The sequence below is a fragment of the Plectropomus leopardus genome, chromosome 5 (assembly GCF_026936395.1).
Source record: "Plectropomus leopardus strain MGB_pleo_1.0 chromosome 5, ASM2693639v1, whole genome shotgun sequence".
Lineage (NCBI taxonomy): Eukaryota > Metazoa > Chordata > Actinopteri > Perciformes > Serranidae > Plectropomus > Plectropomus leopardus.
Window position 1 is genome coordinate 25,426,144 of NC_142180.1, and position 20,554 is coordinate 25,446,697.

The 20,554-nt window shown below is 40.6% G+C and overlaps 1 protein-coding gene across 2 annotated transcripts in view; it reads right to left on the reverse strand.

Moving 5' to 3' along the window:
- cpamd8 (C3 and PZP like alpha-2-macroglobulin domain containing 8) overlaps positions 1 to 20,554 on the reverse strand; it is a 59,754-nt gene that overhangs the window by 9,551 nt on the left and 29,649 nt on the right. For both annotated transcript variants that reach the window (XM_042483645.2, XM_042483644.2), the window contains exons 29-39: positions 16,582 to 16,738; positions 15,250 to 15,324; positions 12,644 to 12,809; positions 11,921 to 12,007; positions 11,575 to 11,711; positions 10,127 to 10,282; positions 9,143 to 9,205; positions 5,518 to 5,804; positions 5,318 to 5,405; positions 961 to 1,035; positions 33 to 138 (exon numbers count right to left, since the gene is read on the reverse strand). In XM_042483645.2, the coding sequence (XP_042339579.1) occupies positions 33 to 138; positions 961 to 1,035; positions 5,318 to 5,405; positions 5,518 to 5,804; positions 9,143 to 9,205; positions 10,127 to 10,282; positions 11,575 to 11,711; positions 11,921 to 12,007; positions 12,644 to 12,809; positions 15,250 to 15,324; positions 16,582 to 16,738 (1,397 nt within the window). The remainder of the gene's footprint in view (positions 1 to 32; positions 139 to 960; positions 1,036 to 5,317; positions 5,406 to 5,517; positions 5,805 to 9,142; positions 9,206 to 10,126; positions 10,283 to 11,574; positions 11,712 to 11,920; positions 12,008 to 12,643; positions 12,810 to 15,249; positions 15,325 to 16,581; positions 16,739 to 20,554) is intronic.

Consider the following 20,554-nt stretch of genomic DNA (forward strand, 5'->3'; position numbering starts at 1 on the left):
AGCAGCACTTAAAATATTCATCAGAGGCACACCTGGTTCGTAGTAGTCATAGATCTTGACCGGAACAGGTGCTGTCTTGCCTACAATGTATTCCCGGATGGCTTGAAAGGCCACACATGTCATGCACTGGCTGGGGATCTAAGAAGGGGTGACAAACACAGAAAAATACTCACAAAAACATTCAGAAAAACACACAGATAAAGACCAATGCAAATATGCACACTATTACACTTTCAGGGTTCCTGCATCTTAAGGCAAGGCAGATTTAAGACTTTTTAAGACTTTTTAAGGCCACGTGGAATGTAGTTTAAGACAAATTTTCTAATAACCAAAATTGAAGAAGGACAATCTTATTTTGCCCAAATGTCTATTGTTATATAAAACATTTTTTCCATTACAAAAGTTAGATTATCTAAGTGAAATGTTAAAAAAAGCCCTTTTAGAACACATGGAAGACAATGAAAATACTATATTATTATGAAACTATCTGTCTGGAAGCAGGAAATATCTTGCATTTCTGGCTGGTTTTCTGGGTGATCTTGTGTTTCTCAATCTGCATGTGAGATTCCACTGCTTGGATTCCCATCATCACGAGTTTAAGAAGAGGATTTTTTTTTTTTAACAAAACAATAGGTGTTATCAGTAGTTTTGAGATTTTACAGTGCAATGTTAGAAATATTTTTTTTTTTTAAATAAAATCCTACTTCCCATGTCTGAGCATTTTTAAGACTTTTAAAAGACAAGTTTAAGTCAATTTAATACCAATTAAGGCTTTATTTTTAGATTGATTTTAATGCCCTCTTGAGGCATTTTAAGGATCCACAGGAACCTTGCACTTTTACAGTTCTCCCCAACCCCGTGCAAACACTGGTGAGTAACCCTCTCATACACCATCTCCACACATACAGATGTTCGGTATGAGTCCTGATTCACACAAGGTAGTATTTGGATTAAACTCACCTCATCGAAGTAGAACAACACTTTCCTTCCATTCAGCTCATATCTCTTCAGACCCACACGTTTATCCATCAACAGCTGTTGAGAAAGACGCAAGAAAATCAGGGTCAGTACGTTGAAAAACACACACTGCAGCTGGACTAAAGCAAGTCAGTGCAGACACAGAAGCAGATTTTGAATTGGTTTATTCCTGGATTTGATTCAGAGATTTTGCATGGTGTGTGTGGATGTCTTTTCATGTCCTTAGTAGAGCACAATAGTAAGAAATATTTTTTAAATATATATGTGATCCCTCTCAAAGAACTCATGGCTTTTAGTCTTGTCAGATGGACATTTGACTCTCATGTTAATGGACAACTAGCTGTCATGGATATGGGAATGGACACAAATAGTAATCAGCACCACAGTGGACTGGACAGCTCCGACTCATTCTAACCAGGGTTTACAATTCTCTGAGGTTGAAATTAAAATGTTACGTTTATGCAACGAAAAGTAACAAAAACCCTGTAGTGAGTTGAATGTCCGCATGTTTCTACAAGCATTTGAAAAGGCCGTATATACGTGACTTGGAAGCTATGAAATGGACTTGGTAAATGGACTTGATTTTCTATCTCATGTCTTTCGACCACTCAAAGCGCTTTTACACGAGTCACTGTCATCAATTTAAATACACACTTTCACACACATCTGTAGCTGACGTGCACACAAGCAATTTGGGGTTCAGTATCTGACTCAAGGATACTTCGACATGTGGACTGAAGGAGCTGATGATTGAACCGTAGATCTTCCGATAATTGGTGAATGACCCGCTCTTCCTCCTGAGCCACAGTGCTCATAGGTTTTGCAATGAGATAAACGCTAACAGCTTGAAGTGTCAACAGACTGAACTTACTGATGTTATTGATCTGAAGGCAGTCCAACATAGTGCTGATCAACGCAACATTATAAATTATGTTTTATTCACTTACTGTAAAGACTTAAGTACATTTGAACATATCAGCATTTAGCTCAGACAAACAATAAACAAACCTAAAAGTCAGTGACTGCAATTCTTTAAATTGAACTGAGTGATTTTGAATAAGAAAAGTGAATTGTAATTTGCACCTTAGGTACAGGGCCCTTACCCTCCATATGTCAGAGCCCACATGGTCAGCATTTGTTCAGTGGGCAACAACTACAATGCAAACCATACTCACTCAAATATCGCACAACAGCGCGGTTGGAAAACATACAGGTCACCAATCATGAACATCAGTGTTTTATACAAAGAGAGTTTCCAGTATTTTGTGAACCTTGTTAAACCTGTTAAAATGTATAGTTGAGTCAGACATGCATGACCATATATAGTAAATATGAGTGTATGAATGAGTAATGGAGAAGCTGTTTGCTGCAAATTTGAGTGTGTGAATGGAGAGCCAGCAGAGTTAATTCCCCCCACGAGGGGATTTTTCATTCTGTCAAAGGTGGCAGCCTTTGGACAGCAGGGGTTTATGAGGTGCTCAGCCCGAGCTGGCGCCACAGAGACACAGAGACACAGACAAACACACACACAGACACACACACACACTACACACACAAACACACACACTACACAACCGGTCTCTCTGTTTATAAAGCATTGTTTGTCTATATAGGAACGTAACATTACCAATGAACTCCCATTGCGCTCATGTTGTACTCACAGTGTGTTCTGGGTCGTTAAACAAAGCTCATTATATTGGGTGATAAGAGGCCATGGCTGTGGCAGCTCCCAGTCAGTCACCGGACTAATCATTCATGACTACAGCATCCATGAAAGCAACTAGACATGACTGCAGAAGCCAAGCTTGCCACCATAAATTGAGGAATGTAAGTGGCAGTCGGGCAGGCAGCAGTAAAACTCCAAGGGAGGCCAGCAGGGGTGTAAACTGAGCTTGTTAGCCACTACAACTCAGGTCAGCCTCAACTGACACACTCACCGGAGTATCTGTGTGTGTGTGTGTGTGTGTGTGTGTGTGTGTGTGTGTGTGTGTGTGTGTATGTGTGTGTGTGTGTGTGTGTGTGTTTAACATCTCCCCAGGTAGCCAGAGAGGTAGCTCTTTTAGAGGTGGAAGCCTGCAGACTAAGGCCCTGTAACTGTCTAGTAATGAGGGACAGACTTCTGATGGGTGGCTGGGGAGCTGACCTGGATCCAGCCCTTAAATTTATCCTTGCTTTTCTCACTCTCCATCAGCAGAACCATTCCTCAAATCACCCATCCATCCCATGTCTCTTACTCCTTTAAGCCAGTCTGTTTATTACATTATATCTGTCTTTTCTCTGTGTCCTTTATAAACTAGACAAGGCATCTTTTAGTCTGTCTCTCACAAGGCCCATAGAGGTGTGTGTGTGTGTGTGTGTGTGTGTGTGTGTGTGTGTGTGTGTGTCTGTGTGCGTGCGTGCGTGCGTGCGTGCGTGTGTGCGTGCGTGTGTGTGTGTGTGTTTGGCCTTGTATGCCCAGTGAGGCCCAGTGGCCTCTGACCCTAAGACACTGTAACTCCACAGGGTCTTAGCTGGCTGGTCTTTCCTAAAAAATACACCATAAAAAGGACCCTCACCTTAATGATCTTTCCCTTGCCTATGACACGCACACGGAGACACATGTGTGTAACAGACAGCGCTCACAGGGCCTGTCCCATTTGTCTTCAGGAGCTCTTCTGCCCAACTTCTTACAACGAGGAAGATAACTGCTCTGACAAATATTTACACCCTCCACCCCACCACAGGAAAAAAACATGTATTTTGTGTGTTTGCATCCAGCGTGGGTGTGAATGTGAACACGTGAGTCTTGGGTTCACAAAGGAGTCTGCAAAGGAAACAGGAGGAGTCTGATGAATTCCATGACACATTGTGTTTTTGTCAAATGGCCTCCAGATGTGGACAAATCTGTCTCTCTTTCCACCTGCCTCTCAGTTTGGGCACTTACCTGACGACTCAGGCAATCTGTGAACCACTACTGGGGCGTTTCCAACAGCGATCAGATTGGTTCAGTTCAGTTTGGTACTAATTTTTTTTGTGTTTCCTTTGTGAAAAGTTGAGGATAGTACTCTTAGACACTCCCCCTTTTTTGTCACCCCTCTGCTTGGGGTACCTGGCACAGATGTGGTCCTAAAAGGTGGAGCGAGAAACCCTGCGGTCCGATGATTGGTCAGTAGACAATCAACCCTCTGTGCTCAGGGCTGAACTGCGGCTGTTTTAACAACAGTTCATACCATGATACATTTTTCAAACATAAGTAAACTATAACTATTAAATGAAAGGATGTTTTTCAGACTCTAGCAGCAGCTGTAGACTTAAAAAATAATTTGATTCACTGCCAGCTGACTGCCAGCAACTTTTAAGGTGGAACATTTACTTGTAATGTTATTTAATGTATGAGTCGATGACGTGAATCCATCAACACACCTTAAATTTCAATATGAAAACTTTGACCACTCCATCTGTTTTTATTGTCTCTCTTGAATGATATACACCTTTAATACTTCAAGCATTTAAAAATGATTAGGAGTTGACAGATTATCAACATGGCCAAATATCTGGGTCAATATTTGGCCTTCTGCCGATTATCTGTATTGGTGTTTTATTTTAATGATCGCTGATAAAATTTATTAATTAAAAAGTGCCAAGAAAGTGACAGCATGGGAGAAACTTTTAGATTGTAAAACCACAAGGAGCTATTTTTATTTATTCATTTTTAATCAAATTTTCACTTGCTGGGAATTTGCTGAATATGATGTTAAAAGTCTCGGTTTTGATTAAACATTTGCCAAAGGCATTTAAAGTTTTGTATTGGAGTTCATTATATTCCAAATTCTAAATATTGGCAGAAAGAGTTTCTTTTTTATTGTAAATTCATATCAGTTCCAGATGACAGTTATCAGTCTCATTAAATACTAATAATTGTGAGTGTCCTTCCTGTGCCCCTCGACAACACTTAACCCCTGCTCTTTAGTCAATGCACAAACCTGCTTCATATAAATATCCCATTGAAAGAGACTCTCTATCCAGCAGCCTTGTTCTCTGGACGATAAATGGGGTGCAGACTTCACTCTGTATCACCGGTGAACAAGGAAATACAGCAAGTACTGCTGGATGGAGCAGCAAGTGACAACAATCCCGCCCACATGTAGCAGTACTGTCTGCGGTGGAAACGCTACACAGATGTAGGGTCTAGGTACCTGCTCTTTAAGTGTTACTTTTGGTTCAAAAGGTACTATACTGAAGGATTTAGCTGCATTTCCATCAAAAAAACATTAGCCAATGGGTGTACAAGGGTCTGTGTATGTATGGGTTGATATGCATCTAAAAAAGTGTGTGCATGTGTATTAATGTGATTACGTACCCTCTCCAGACTTTCAACATCTGCTCTGAAACCAGAAATCATGGGAACTTCTATGACGGCCATGTTGGACGATCCTGAATGGAGCCACCTGTACAGATTTGATATCAGGATGAATGTGGCAGGTTGTTAGACACAGAGCTGTGCACATTTGCTTGTATTTATTTTGTGTGTGTGTGTGTGTGTGTGTGTGTGTGTTCTACCTGGCACAGACTTCTAAGGAGATGTGGAAGTCCATTTTGTCCTGGTGGGCTGCTGGGTCGTCGTCATCAATGGGTGCCCTTCGCTTCCGGTTAAGCTCAGAGCGGTTGTCAGCACGGCTCCGAGAGCGTGAGGAGGGGTAACGAGAAGACGAGGAAGATGAGGAGGAAGAGGAGGAGGAGGAGGAAGGGGGCTGTGGGTGTCGCTCCTGAAAAGGCTCTTTCAGGTCCACCTTGAGTTGGAAGGCCGGCTTTGATACTGGGTCAGGTAGATTGTAAGACACATCAATCTACAGACACAGAGAGAACAGAGAGAGTGAAGCATTTGAGAAGGATTTCCATGAAAATTGAGAGTTTTAACGCTCAGACAGAGCAGCCCGACTGGATGGAAAGTCAAAAAAAAAAAAAAGATGGCCAGGTTTTGTTATCATGGTTTTGTCTTGGTTGTTTTCATCAAACGTGCTCTGTGTAGTTCACTCTTGCAACAGTCGATGATGCTCACACATTATGCTTAATGGCACTGGAGGATTTACGGGACCCGACGTTGTTGTGTCAAAGACAGCCTCACCGTCAATTTGCATTTCACTCTACCTGAATCTGAACAACCTTTTTCCTTTGCATAACCATGGAGGATTTTAACAGGATCAGCCACATCGGCAACAAATTTTAAACAAATTAAGAACCAGTGTGAACATGCACCTCATCACTGAAATCCCTGTATAATAAATAGGGGTGTCATAATATACTGGTATCTATGATAACAGTGATATTTAAAAAATGTAATATTTATTTTATGTTAGTAACATACATATGATAATATCATGTAAATAATCCAGCACCTCTTAAATAATTTTTATTTCTTTTCATTCTGGCTTTTTCTGCCTCTCCACCTCCCTACACTAATCTTTTGAGTCTAATTTATTTACCAAAAAAGAGACATTATGCAGTTTAAACAAAATACAAGATTATTATTATTATTTCTAAGCATATCAGTATAAAATAGTTATTGTGAATATTTTTGGCCAACGTAATTGTGTAGTGAAAATCTGATATAGTGCCAGCCCTCATTTTTTTTGTTACTTTAGCCATGCTAGCCGCTGGGCTACAGGGATGGCACAGCAACTTTTTCTTGTCCGACTGCCACTGAAATTGAAATTTTGAACAGGAAGTCATGGGCCACAGAGGATGAAGCATATCGACTTTGCTGATTCACAGACTTTTCCTTTAGCATCACCAGCAGGTTGATGTTTTTAACTTTTGGTGAAATGTCTGTGATATGACCAATAGCAAGCAGAGGCCTTGTGCAGTCCTGAGCTAGAGACATACTGTACGTCACATCAGCTGATATATTGTCATAATGTCTGCTATCAGAGCTGGTTTTCATTTGTCTGCCAAATAGCTGGTATGTGATCAAGACAGCTATTTGTTAAAAAAAAAAAAAAAAAAAAAAAATTAAAAAAATGTTTTTTTCTGTATAAAGAAACAAAATTAATACGTTCTGGCATCATCACTTGGAAACTAGCGACTCGAGGGTTCAAATATTTAAGACCTCCGGTCTTGAAAAGACTAAAAAGTTGAGAAAAAAAAGACTCAGGCAGCACTTGAAAGCATAAACCACAAATCATATTCACTGGACACAAGACATGCTTTCAGTAGACTACTATTTCAGCCTGAGGACAACTCACTGCTCTGACGCTCTTATTAATTTCACAGAAGATTATTATTCCCACATCTGTACACATTCTGAATAAATCATCCAGTCTGATTTGAGACCTTTGCAAAGCTACTAAAAAACAATCCTGAGGCACAGGACATAAACTCATCACATACAGTACGTCTACAAACACACACACAGGCAGGTCCCTTTGATTGCCCCGCTCTTGTATTTCATTAGAGCCCAGGTGCTGCTGGCCTGAGGGGTTTGTCAGAGGTGTGTGTTGACGCACGGAGAGGTGTGGATGGAGGGCGAGTAGAGAGGGAGAGAGGTGTGAAGGAAGAAATTGTGTGTTTGTGTGTGTGAGAAAACCTGCTGAGGAGAACGAGTTGAAGGACATTTTGGGCAATACGCAGCACAGCAGAGCACAACATCCGCTGCTGAAGCTGGCTCTGCCTCAGTCAAACCAAGTCATGTCTCACACACACGTTTCCAAAAACGGTATTATAAACAATTTGATCGCTCATGCTTTTTCATGAATGTCCTGTTTGTAAGCATTTAAACTTGGGCTGTCAGTGTTAACATGTTGAGATTAAGATCTGTACATAACGATTTTTTTTTTAACCACATTAATCATTGTTGACATTCCTGTCTTTAAGAGGCAGTAACAGGCTGAGTTTTAAAGCTGCAGCAGTGATACTGGTATCATGTGAAACTAGAAGACCTAATTCAGTGGTACCAACAATGTCATGCTTGCTTCTCAGGAAGGAGGCTAAATAACGCTCCAAAGTTAGGCAAAATTTTGGCAATGGAAAAACGGCATGGTCATTTTACAGGGGTCCCCTGACCTTTGACCTCAAGATATCTGAATGAAAATGGGTTCTAATGGTTCCCATGAGTCTATCCTTTAAAGATATGCACAATTTAGGCTAGTCCCATGCACTTTTTTGCAGTCATATTATTATTATTCTTAATCAAGATAATCTGATAAAGAATTGCTTCACCTTGTCAATATGGACTTTTATGCAGAAAAAGGTATCCACACATATTTACTTACTCAATTTAAAATGTTTCCATAACTTTTCCATAATAGGTCATCCCATTTCCATAACTTTATTGAAGTAGTATAAAAAAGGTCAGCTTATATAGTGATAATGCCATATATTATTGAACTGTTAGCACTTACTAACTTTACCACCACCAATGAGCTGTATGTGCCAACAGAGCAGACCAGACGGTCCTAAAGATGTCAGTGCAACTTAACGTTGGGATGTTGGGATTATAATTTTGAGAAGTCTGTATGCATTTAATTCTTGTTAAACAAAGGTTTCATGGACATGTCTGATTATTGTTTGATCATGCAGTGCAGCACTTTATTTGTAATTAGTAATACAAGGAATGTATTTTGCACATATATGTTTTGAGTTTTTCAAGAACATGTTTTAAGCAACAGCCAAAAAAATAGATAATCAAAACTTTTCCAAAACATTCTATGAAATCCAAACCATTTCCGGGCCTGTAAAATAGTTTTTCTAATATCATGTCTTTTCCAGAAATTTCATGACCGTGGGTACCCTGGCAAAATAATGGAATTGAAAACATGTGATTAGAAAATTTAATTAATCGCAATCAACTACTGAAATTCTGTGATTAATAAGAAGAGAGGGCAGAATATAATCCAAAAAAAGGAAGACCGACTGAATGATTCTGTTTATGAAAGGGTTTTTTGTTTGTCTGTGACAGGGTAAGAAGTAAACAGCGTCCTGTCCAGGAGCCTACAGGAATCAGCAGGAATGATCAACACATTCCAAAACAAGTGGCTAAATTACTCCAATTTAAAGGCAGGAATGTGCACAATATGGGACGACTGCAAGTGACCGTACCGTCAGATTCTTGCTGTGAGCATTGCATTACAGTTCCCTTTTGGACAGTGTTCAGGACAGCAAATGTGCTTGTGTGAGAGTGCTACAATACCTGCATGAGACAGCAGCCCTCTCCTTTCGCACTGACAAAAAGGCCTGTAGGGATACTGGGGATCTGAAAAAAAAGAAAGACAGAAGAAAGAAGAGAAACAAAGAGTCAGAGGGGGCAGGGAGAGGTGAATGAGTCATTTATCAAGTGAATGAATGCTGTAGGCTGCTGCACTGCCACTAGTGGTTCCCTGGCTACTAACCAGCAGGCCTTAATTGCCCCCAATTAAGCTGACACCACTAATCACAGCAGAGGAACATGCCTGGCAGAGAGAACGTGCTGCACTCTCACCTGAACCGCTCTGGCTCTCTGATGGAGCACTTTTACACACACACACACACACACACACACACACACACACACACAAGCACGCACGCATGCCTGCCTGCATGCATGCACGCATGCGCGCACACACACACACACACACACACACACACACACACACACACACACACACACACAAACAAACACGCACGCGACAGTGCTGGCCCACAGTGCCCTGGCCAAGGTGGTGCGTGCCCACACTGTCAAGTTTGCAATGCGTGGGCAAACAGACCAATAAAACACAGTTATAAAATCAACAGACCAACAAGGTGCTGCTGGGAAATCCAGTCCAGTTAAGCCTGGTTTGGTTTGGCAGCGTGAAAAGGTACTGGCTACTAAACAGCCGGACATAGAAACAGAGATTAATGTTTAATGCCAGAGTGTGGCTCTGGTGCTCATCAATCACTGTAATAAAGAGGGAAAACATTGAATTAAAGCTCCTGGGTTTCTTTTGGGGAAAATGCTGCCTCTGAAGAGCTGGCAATCATTAGCTGTGTTTTTTGGGACAATTAATGTTGACAAAGTGCTGTCAACCTGGACAAACAATCAGAAGGCAACAGCAGAGCAAATTGATTGTCGTGCCAAATCTTCACACAAAAACACTGAAGGGCACACTTGCCTTCAAAGATTTATATTATTCACTGTTTCTGTGGATGTGGTTACCTTGGCGCTCTGAAGGAGTTTCTGGTTGTCCCTGTTGAGTTCAAAGGTCTCCTGGAAGTCGAGGTTAGTGGAGGCCAGAGAGATAGTGAGGTTGACCCCTCCCACATAGGACAGGATGGCATACTCCGACAAAGCCTGCAGAGCTACACACGTGTCCTGCACAAGGGTTGAAAGAAAATCTATTTTACAGTCGAATTTTGGGACTTACAAAATAATATATTTTATCATTAGTAGAAATACCTAATTTTTGGGGATATCATTGTTACTAACGACAGTTAAATGGGTATTTCCCTACCAGAAAGACAGCCTTTTAATAAAACTGGGCTGTCTGTGCAGTAGAAAGATGCAAATACTTTTGAAATTGGTGCTACATAACCAGAGAAAACAGAAAATGGGCGGTGGCATTCAGTTTGGCTCAAGAGATAGAAAACCTACAACAACCAGAATGCACTGTAAGTGACATAATGCGTTTTCAATTTGATCTCATATTACATTAAAATATGTTTCTGAAAGCATTTCAGAAGAGAGAAAGGCAGTGCAACATTATCTTGGTTTATATTTGATCGGTGCTGCATAGAGAGAGAGAGAGAGAGAGCGTGGGTCTGTCTCTTGATCGACTTCTCTCCCCTTATGTCCGCGGTGGTGTAATGGGTGGCGGGCAATATGAAAAAGCAAGGTACAATTTGTGATTTAAGCAATAGCCACCAGGACCCAATAGATCTCCACTAAACAAAACAATGTTTAAATTTTCAATTATTTGATTCTAATACAATTTTAGGGATTTTACTGTTTACATACTGCACTGCTCACTTTATCTCTTTACTTATTTGTTAAATTACTTATTTGGTAATCCAGTGTTTTATATATTGTAATGTTATTATTTACTCATTACCAAAACCAGAGTACTTCATTTCACTTCATTTTCATTACTATTACCATAACAGTTTTGTAGTCCATATTAACAAGGTGAAGCACTTCTTAGCAGATTGTCTTGTTTAGGAATCAACTGACTGAAAAAACTGCATGGGATGAGCATAAAGTGGGTATGTCAGTAAAGGCGAGACTTGTGGGTACCCACAGAGCACATTTTCATTCAGGTAACTTGAAGCCAGAGGTCCAGGGACCCCTGTGAAATGGCCATGCTGTTTTTTCCATCGCCAAAATTTAGCCTAACTTTGGAGAATTTTAAACGTTAAGCCCAGTACAGCCTCCTAAAGACAGGAATGTTGTCCAGCAATTAACATGATTAAAAAATAATAATTCGACTTTAATTATGGCACTTAATCGCATCTTGATTAATGCGTTAACGCTGACAGTCCTATTAATAATATTTTTCAAACAGAGGGAAACTGCACACAGAAAAACTGTTTGGTCTTATGGGGTTGTTCAAAGATGCTGCTAAAAGTGGCTGAACCAAAAGAAAAGAGAAACCAGAGAAACAGGGCTACCTGTGTGGAGGAGAAGCCACCCAGGGCATTCCTCTGCTGGGAGAGCCATTTGACCACAGGCAAGGCAGAAGCCACATCCCCTAAGAGAGTGTAGGTGAGAAGACCGTAGGCTGTCATCTCCACCTCTGCTGACACCACTAGGAACAAACGAGAATTAGGTTATTACTTGAATTCTGTATTTTATTTTATTGGGGAAACACACAATATTATATCTGTGGTTAGCCAAGGGGATGACTAAAGGAACATACAGCTACTAATGATGCTAACTGACAGTCCTGGACTATCTCCTCCTAAACTTACACACAAAAGGTAGCTAATATTAAAATCATTAGTTATATAAGTGTACCTGACTGAGAGAGGCCATCGCTGAAGCCCATGAAAGTGTCCTCATCTGTCATAGTGCTGCCAGTCAGACTCCAGTGGGTGAGTCCATCTACAAAGACAAACAAAGTGAGATAAAGACAGAGGGAGCACAGGGAGGGCATCCTGTATCATATGACTCATTGCATCAATATCCTAATTGTCTGAATCTTTCAGCAACTATGCAACCAAGCCCTGTGCCTTCATCGTACTTGGGGAATACAATTATTGTGATCGAGTAAGAACATTTTTGTGTTCCACTAAACTCTGTCAAATGTGCCAAAACTTGCAGAAAGTTTCAGTCAGTAGGAAGAGCAGGAAACAGCCAAAGGAAACCAACAGTGAGATAAGAGACGGAGGGGGAAAGGGAGGAGTGGACGGAGCTACTGCTGAGCGCTACACCACCTCCTTACACAGTTGTTTCTGTGCTATATATTAAGCCTTGGCCTTAGGGCAGGAGGCTTTCATTGTAAACCTGTTATGGTTTTGTGCTCTTGCAAAGATTCAAGGGCTATATATTTCTGTATTTCAATGTATTTGCACTGTGATTATCTCTTATGGTGCATTATTCTTGTTGTTAAAGAACATTTTTATTCAACATCTGGTCTTTGCTTGTCACTTGATAACACATCTGTTGTGCAGGTTACTTAACTCTGACTGAATGACCCTCCAGTGACTGTGTTTCTCACAGTGATGAGTGTGACAGTACCTTGTGTGATGGCCATGTGGTTGAGGCGGCGCAGGGCCAGCGGGGCGTAAGGGCTGCGCAGCAGAGCCAAGGCATACGCAGACAGTGCTGTGGTGTACGGGTCATCAGCAGAGTAGGTGTTGCTCTCCAGGAAATCTTTGGCTTTGGCCACTGCCACCTTCTCTTCCTGGAGCAGACAGGACAGCACATGAGACAAGCACAGAATGAATGTGTCAGTAGACATGGCAGATGTGGGCTTTTAACAGTTGAATTTGTGTTGGAATTTTCTGAGTTTAGGCTATTTAGTGGTTAACTGGCACATAAATTTGCATGTCTGGAAACATTTATGTATACTTCCTCTCCAAATTGTGATAACCTGCTGTTAAAAGTAGTAAATCAGTCAGCAAAAGTGCTGTATTTGAAAAGCTGTTTTGAGTAAATTTAGTAAATGGTAAATGGTTTTGCACGTATATAGAGCCTTTGTAGTCTTCTGACCAATTCATACACCGCTGGCGGAGGCTACCATACAAGGTGCCACCTGCTACTCAGTTTTTAACCCTTTAACACTTGGATCAACATCAGTTTTCCTGTGCTGCATTTAGACACTTTTCACTAATATTTAAACCTCTGAAACCTGAGAAAATTGGTTTGATATAAAAAAAAATCAATTAAAAAAAACAGGAATTTTTTTAAGCAACTTAGCAAGAAATGCCCTGCAAACTGCAAAAAATTGGTAAAAGATGACAGGGAAATGATCTTAAAATTAAATAGGGGGAATAATTGGATATTATCAAAAAACAGGGGTGAAAATGTGGAAAACTTTATGTATAATTCTCTTAATTATATATTTAAAATTATGTTATAGAAAAAAGAAATATATGTATATATAAATAGCACTTGTTTGCTTGAGGTCACAGTCATTAAGGACAATGATGGGATTTAGTAACTTCACATACTTCAACATGCAGACTGGATGAGCCAGAGACAGAGCCGCTGTTATTCCGTTATTCAAATTTATTTCCCAATTTTGGTTATAATTATAAAGCACCATTCAATACTTAACTTACAGTTTGCTTTGTAATGGAGCTGCCAAAATGTAATTTTTTATTTAGGATTTTTGAGTTTGGTATTGATGGAAGTGATCCTATAATGCAAGACACAAGTGAAATAAAGGAGTAAAGGAGGAATAAACTCTCAGCTGATAAAATTGAAAATCTGCGGTGTCATGGCTCCACAGATAGTTTACAAAACAAAGATTTAAAGCAAATAATGCTTTAAAAATCTTTTTTTAACTTTAAATTGGTAAAAAATGAAAAAAGTACATCAATGTGCTGCATAAGTACTGTAAAAAATATGCACGCTATAGTCTATAGTTAAATATAAGTACATCAGAAGATACAATATCGTCTTTTTCTATAATTATATTTTATGTAACTGCGATCATCAGCTGTGCCTCTTACTCAGCATGACCTTTGGCATACCTTTTACTCAAATGCACGCATGCAAGCACACAATCATTTTCACCATCATCATCTCTCCGTTCAACTGTTTAGAGGCCGCTCTGTCCAAACTCACAACATCCTCCTCTACTCACTTGCAGTTATTGAATAAACATTCATTTTGGCCATTAAAAAGTTGAGAGTTGACTTTCATCTCATGCAGATGTGACCTTCCCTCTCATCCCTGAGATGATAGGCCTCCAGAGCCACTCACTGTAATTGCAGCAGTCATCTTTTAATTAAGTGAAATTGGAGGGGGGTTGAAGGTTCTGCTTTGATGTGAAGGATACCTTTTCAGTTTTTATCAGTTGTAAAAGGACAGACTCTCAGAAGAAGCCCTTTGGGATAGATAGCAGAGGAAAGGGGGAGAGACAGATGGATGGAGGGGAGCCAGGGGGAGGAAATGCTAAATAAAGAGTCAACTATGTGGACAAATGGAGAGTAAAAGACAACAACAATCAGAGGTTTAGAGCTTTTTTATATTGCCAAAGTATTAAACACATGATGAGGAGGATTTCACCATGAATTATGTTGTAACTCCTCCTTTTCCCATGTCTTTTAGTGATTGAACAGCGCATATGCTGCCAATGTTTAATTGTTAAGGATGGCTATTAGTGAGAGAGCAAAGAAAAATCAGGTCAAAAACAGAGAGAAAAGTAGGGCAACAAGGGAAAAGGCAGACAGGAGATAGGGAGGAATGCAACCGAGGTGTCTTTCACGGAACTTAATTGTCTCTGCACGTCAGCCTAAATCTTTTGATGTAGTCCAAAACGTGATTAGATATTAGACTGGAAGCATTGGGGCATAACAAATATGAGTGGGCTGACTGCCAGCACATCCATCTTCACAACTATCAGGAATGCAGCGATACGTCCACACACGACCTGTACTTAAATTCACAGCAGGCTGGTAGAACGGGCTACGAGAGTAAAGTGGTTCAAGTGGGACAGACAGACTAAAAGACTTGCTCTTTTCAACATATTGACACTATGAGTCAATTTTTTACACCAGTGCATCTATAGATTAGGCAAAGTGGAACATCTGAACACTGTTTAGCTCAGCACGAAGCAGTAGCTTTGATGGAGTGGCACAGACTGCAGTGAAATGCTGTTTTGTTGGGCTGCTTACCTCTGTTGTTATTCCTGTTTCCAGAAGAGCTGCTACCACATAAGCTGTAAGTGATATCTTCCCATGGATACCTCCCTGTGGAGAAAAGCATAAACCTTTAGTTAAAAAAGTATTTCACTGCAAACAAGGCTGTCTTTGCAGTAGAAAGATGTAAATACTTTTGAAGATGGTGCCAGAGAAAACAGAGAAAAGGGGCTGTGGCATTTTTCTTTGCTTAGAGGTAGAAAACCTACAACTACCAGAATGAACTGTGCCACACTGGACTAATAACTGCTCCTGCTGGTGGGTAACATAATGCAAGCTTGCCTGTTTTTTCTAGGGATGCAAGATAATATCGGACCGACATCGGTATCAGCCAATATTGGCTTTTAAATGATCGGAATTGGACTACATGCTGATAATATCTGCGCATCATCTGCAGTGAGCTAATATCTGCTTTTAAATGAACTCAAATATATAAAATAAATTTAAAAGCATTGTATTTCATGTCTCCATCTGCTGGTGGCCCATCACGATAAGAATATGCATAATAAGATGTTAAGTCCACTACAGAAGAGACTTGATCACTAAAATTAGGTGCGGAAATAGGTGGATATATTGATATCAGTATCAATTATCAGCCTAATGGTATTGATTATTGGCCAAATGAACTGTTATACATCAGCATATCAGATATCTGTAAAAAACTAAATCTTGTGCATCCATAGGAAACAATATGGTGACTATAGCTGATAACAAATCATCTCTAATTACAGCCAAACTGCAACAAAATATGTTTCTGAAGACACATTAGGCATTAAAAAGGTAATACATTTACAGAATCATTGTTTATATGTCTGCTTCATTTAATTATCTGATTTGAGTTTAGTCATCACTAGAAGGAGTGAGGTGGGTCTCTCTCCCTTGAGGTCTTTGCTTTATACTCCTTGTGTTTGCAGCAGCTGGCATACGAACATGCGGAAGTGAAATGTAGTTTGAGAGACAGCCCTAGAGCCAGCGAAGTTTGCTGCAAAATGGATCATCAGGAAGAGTTGAGCTGGGAGAGGAGCAGGGTGATCTGGACACCGGTAAGGTGGAGGGAGGGTTACCATAGTTCATTTACACATACTACCAACATTGTTATAATACAAAGCTTGTTGAAAATCTTCAAAGTAAATGCTTTTAATATCACATCGCAGAGACCTACATTTTGTAAAACTCACAGATTTGATCAAATAACTAATTCCATTAAATGATGTAAACTCTGGGGCAGCTATGGGGGCTTGACTTGGGTTTGAAAATGTTCCTGCTCTTCCTGATTTTAACCTCAGCCTCAACAAAACACAAGCCTACCTGCAGGTCTTTGTTTAGGATGCGTCCCATGGCGGGGAAGGAGCCGTCATCTCGCTGATGTTTGATGAGCCAAGACTTGGCTGCACGAAGCTCCTCTGGGTCAATGAAGATGAAACCCCGAGACTGAGCAAAGGACTTGAGCACAAACGCTGTCAACCTGAGGGAAGAAGAGACGGAGGTGGAGGAGTGAGATGAATACAGATGAATGAGGAGAAAGAGATAAGAGGGGAGATATATCTAAGATTCGCTGTAACGTGCAGGCAAATCCAAGAAAAAACAATCAAAAGTTTGACTGCAATCACTTTTTCATCAGAGTGAGACGTTTCCCAACCAGTCACACTCTTTCAATCTGTCAACAGGGGAGGAGGGGGGCTGATAGAGAGGACTGTAGATGGAGGGATGTTTTTGTCAAAGATAGAGGGACTGGTATGTATAGACGGATCTGAGGAAATGGAAAAAAGAAAGGAAGTGAGGAGCAGATGGGTGCGGCGGGGTTTGATCATTACTACAGGATGCGGCAGCTGTGCTCTTGAGAATGTGAAATCTTGTACAGGCCAATCAAGTATCTTTGTGCATGTATGTTGGAGATTCCCCAAAAGCATTCCGCAACTTATACAAACACGGATCCCAGGGACGAAGGTTGTGAATCTGGCTGGCCTGGGAGTGCAACTGGAAGTTTATGAGCCGTGGTTTTAGTGGGCCACGGTGGAGAAGGACCAGGGGAACCACAGAGAAAGGCCAAGGTCAGCCCTGGGGGACACGGCTGAGCTAATAAACACACACTCATCCATAAACAACAGACCTCCCGGTAGTGGTCGAGAGCTGCAGTCTCTGGCCAACAACGCCTCAGTGACAGCAACACATTCCATTACAGCACCCCTGACCACAAGTGACTTACAGGATGAGGCAAGCTGCTTACCACAAAAAAAAAAAGACAGAAACACAAAATGGAAATGAAGAAATAAACAAACAGGTTGTACTCTAGTTTCTTAGTAGTGCTCACAACTCATAAGCAAGAGCACGATCCAAGAAAGAGCACCAGGGGAGATGAGTAGGAAAAAAAGAACTTTGCTCTCATAAAGCGAAACACTAAATCTTCCCCGGCTGGAACCTGGATGTTATTTCTCCGCAGAGACAAAACGAGGGATAAAGCCACAAGCCTGTTGGAATTTTTATAATGTTAAGTAATATTGTGTCACTGGCTTTAAACGTCAGGCCCCGGGGAAAGGTACTGGAGAGTGTAAATATGATTTAGTTTGGGGAAGGAAGCACTAGACATGCTCACTTCCACTCCTCGGCTCTTGGCCGGGGTCACCCTCTCCTGATTATCCCCCTTCCTTTTTCTTTCTCCTGTTTTCTTACTTCCTGATTCCCTCTCTTAACTACACTTATCCAGCTGTGTACTTCAAAGGGTAGATCTGAGGGTTAACAAGAGACAATACATGGGAGTGCTCCATGATAAAGCCTAGGTTGACAAGCTCAAAGGGGAATGTTATGAGTTGGACTTTGAAAAAGTGTTCCTCATTCATGTTTAAAATTCCAGTGTGTAGGATTTAGGGGAATATATTGGCAGAAAGGAATATAATGCAATAACTATGTTTTCTTTAGTGCATAATCACCTGAAAATAAGAATCACGGTGTTTTCATTACCTTAGGATGAGCAGTTCACAGAGTTCCCACACATTTTCATGGTCAAATTTCAAAAACTTTTCCATGACTTTCCAAGGACCCATATTAAAAATGTTGTCCTCTTGCCCTACTTATATTTTTCAAACACATCAGATTCAAACTGTATTCACACATAATTTGAGAGAGGGAACGCAGAGAGAAAATAAAGAAACGAATGTTATGGTAAACAAAACATATCACACATATCAACACATATTTGAGTGCATTTGCGTCTCTTTGGGTTATTTTTCGCATCTCTTTGTGAGTGTAGGGTTTTTTGCTTCTCTTGGGGGTTCTTGGGCAGCTCTTCAAGGTTGTTTTATATCTGTGTCATTGTGATTCTTCTGTGTCTCTTTGGGGTCATTTTGCATTTGTTATTGGTCGCTTTACGTCTCTTTGTGGTCATTTTGCATTTCTTTGCATCCACTAGATGCCAATACATTCTCCTAGGTCTTACACACTGGACTTTTAACTGTTTTTCCTTCAGCTATTGAGACGTTGCTTGTGTCTTGTTTGTGAAAGCATCCTGAGGTCAATCACTTCAATTTAGATGAGCCAGATTATGCCAACAGGATTTAGGGTTAAGGATATCTGCCTTGTGGCCGGTGAATATGATTTGATTGATTAAAATAAAATAGTAAAATGTTGGCAAATGTCGGCATGTGGTTGATCAAGTCTCTTTTACTATTTGGTGGATATGTCTAGATTTTCAAGTGTGATGATTACTTTTGCCGACTGTCTGTAGATTACAGCTTTGTGATAAGCCCACATTAACTTGATATTCAATGACCATATAGACTAAGGCTTTATTTTTACAAATAAACACCTAGGCAACAGCTCTAAAGCCAAGCTATGGCAAAGAAAGAAAGAAAGAAAGAAAGATTAGCTTGCTAGCTTGGCACAGGACTGGAAATAGATATTGAGTTAATACAGCAGCCGATATCAGTTCTTTCCATCTCTGGTATTCAGCCCCCCAACCCTGCTAACGCTGTCAGATCTGTCTCTGGGCAGACACAAATGCCATGCCAGCCTCAACATGTAGAGCCAAGGACTGACACTGTCAGAGAAAATGAAAAGAAAAAAAAAGAACTGCCCCACTGCTAACAATAATTAGGAGAAGGAGGGAGCAACACACTTTTGACAAGGTCCTTAAAAACTTTTTTTAGATTACCCATGACTTCAGATTTCTCTGTCAGGAAGAACATACGGATGCTTGAGGGCTTTCTTTAGAAAGTTGTCTTCAACTAGGTTTATGAAAGAGTGTAAGGGCAGTAGGGCTGAGGTATACAGTGAGAATGAGGGGCTGGGATGTCGTGTGTATTGTTTTAATGATTATAAAATCTAAAGGTGTGAATATCAAGGTTAATGTTGAAATTAAGGTAATAGTTACGGTTTAAAGGACTCAAGCTGGGGCCAGTGGTTAGGGAATGAATGTTAATGAAAAGTCTTTAGTATGACAATTAGTGTTGTACTGGACTAAGAATTATGCTGGTGGAATCAGATTCAGCTGTTCAATGTGAATAGTTGACAATTTGTTTTGTTTTTCCATATAAAGTTTTACAGTTTGAACAGGGTTACGATAACAACACTTCACAAATGCACAACATTTTTTGCTGACACTAGATATCAAACAAAAGCCAGAGACCGTAATGTATTAAGTAGGTGCAAATTCTCCGTCTCTAAGCAGAAGAGAAAAAATAATGCTCTCTAAGAGCCCATGGTAAAAGTCTCTCTTCCTAAATCCACTGCAGCCTCTACCAAAGAGTAACGTGAGCGTGAAGAACACTCACTCCGCAGCAAAGTCTGGGGACCAAAACATCCCCAGAAGAACACTGCATAGCACATTTACTAGCAAAAAAAACCCCACAATTGCTCGACTTGAGGCTATCTCAGTCGACTGAGGGGTCTCCAACTGATGATTCCAATCTCCAGATTTCAGGGGGCAGCCCTAAATGGCAATAGAAACCTATGCATGTCTCCACAAACCTGCATCCAACCACAATGTTGGTATGTCTTGATGTATTTGCCAAACCAGGGGTAGTTCTCATTCAACACAAAAAGGAAGAAGTGGTTAAAAACATCCTCTGTCGGCCCCATCATTCCTCATCAGTGTCTCCCTGCCTCTGAACTACATTAAGTCAGTGAACTGTCAGCCCACTCTGTACCGTGTTAACAGCCTTGGCACCACAGATGGCCAATGCTGCACACCAAACCAACCACTGCCAGCCCTTGTCATTATGTTCAATCTTTTCATTAGATCCTGTCAATTTCCACTCTGATACATTTTTACAAGCTGGAATACATT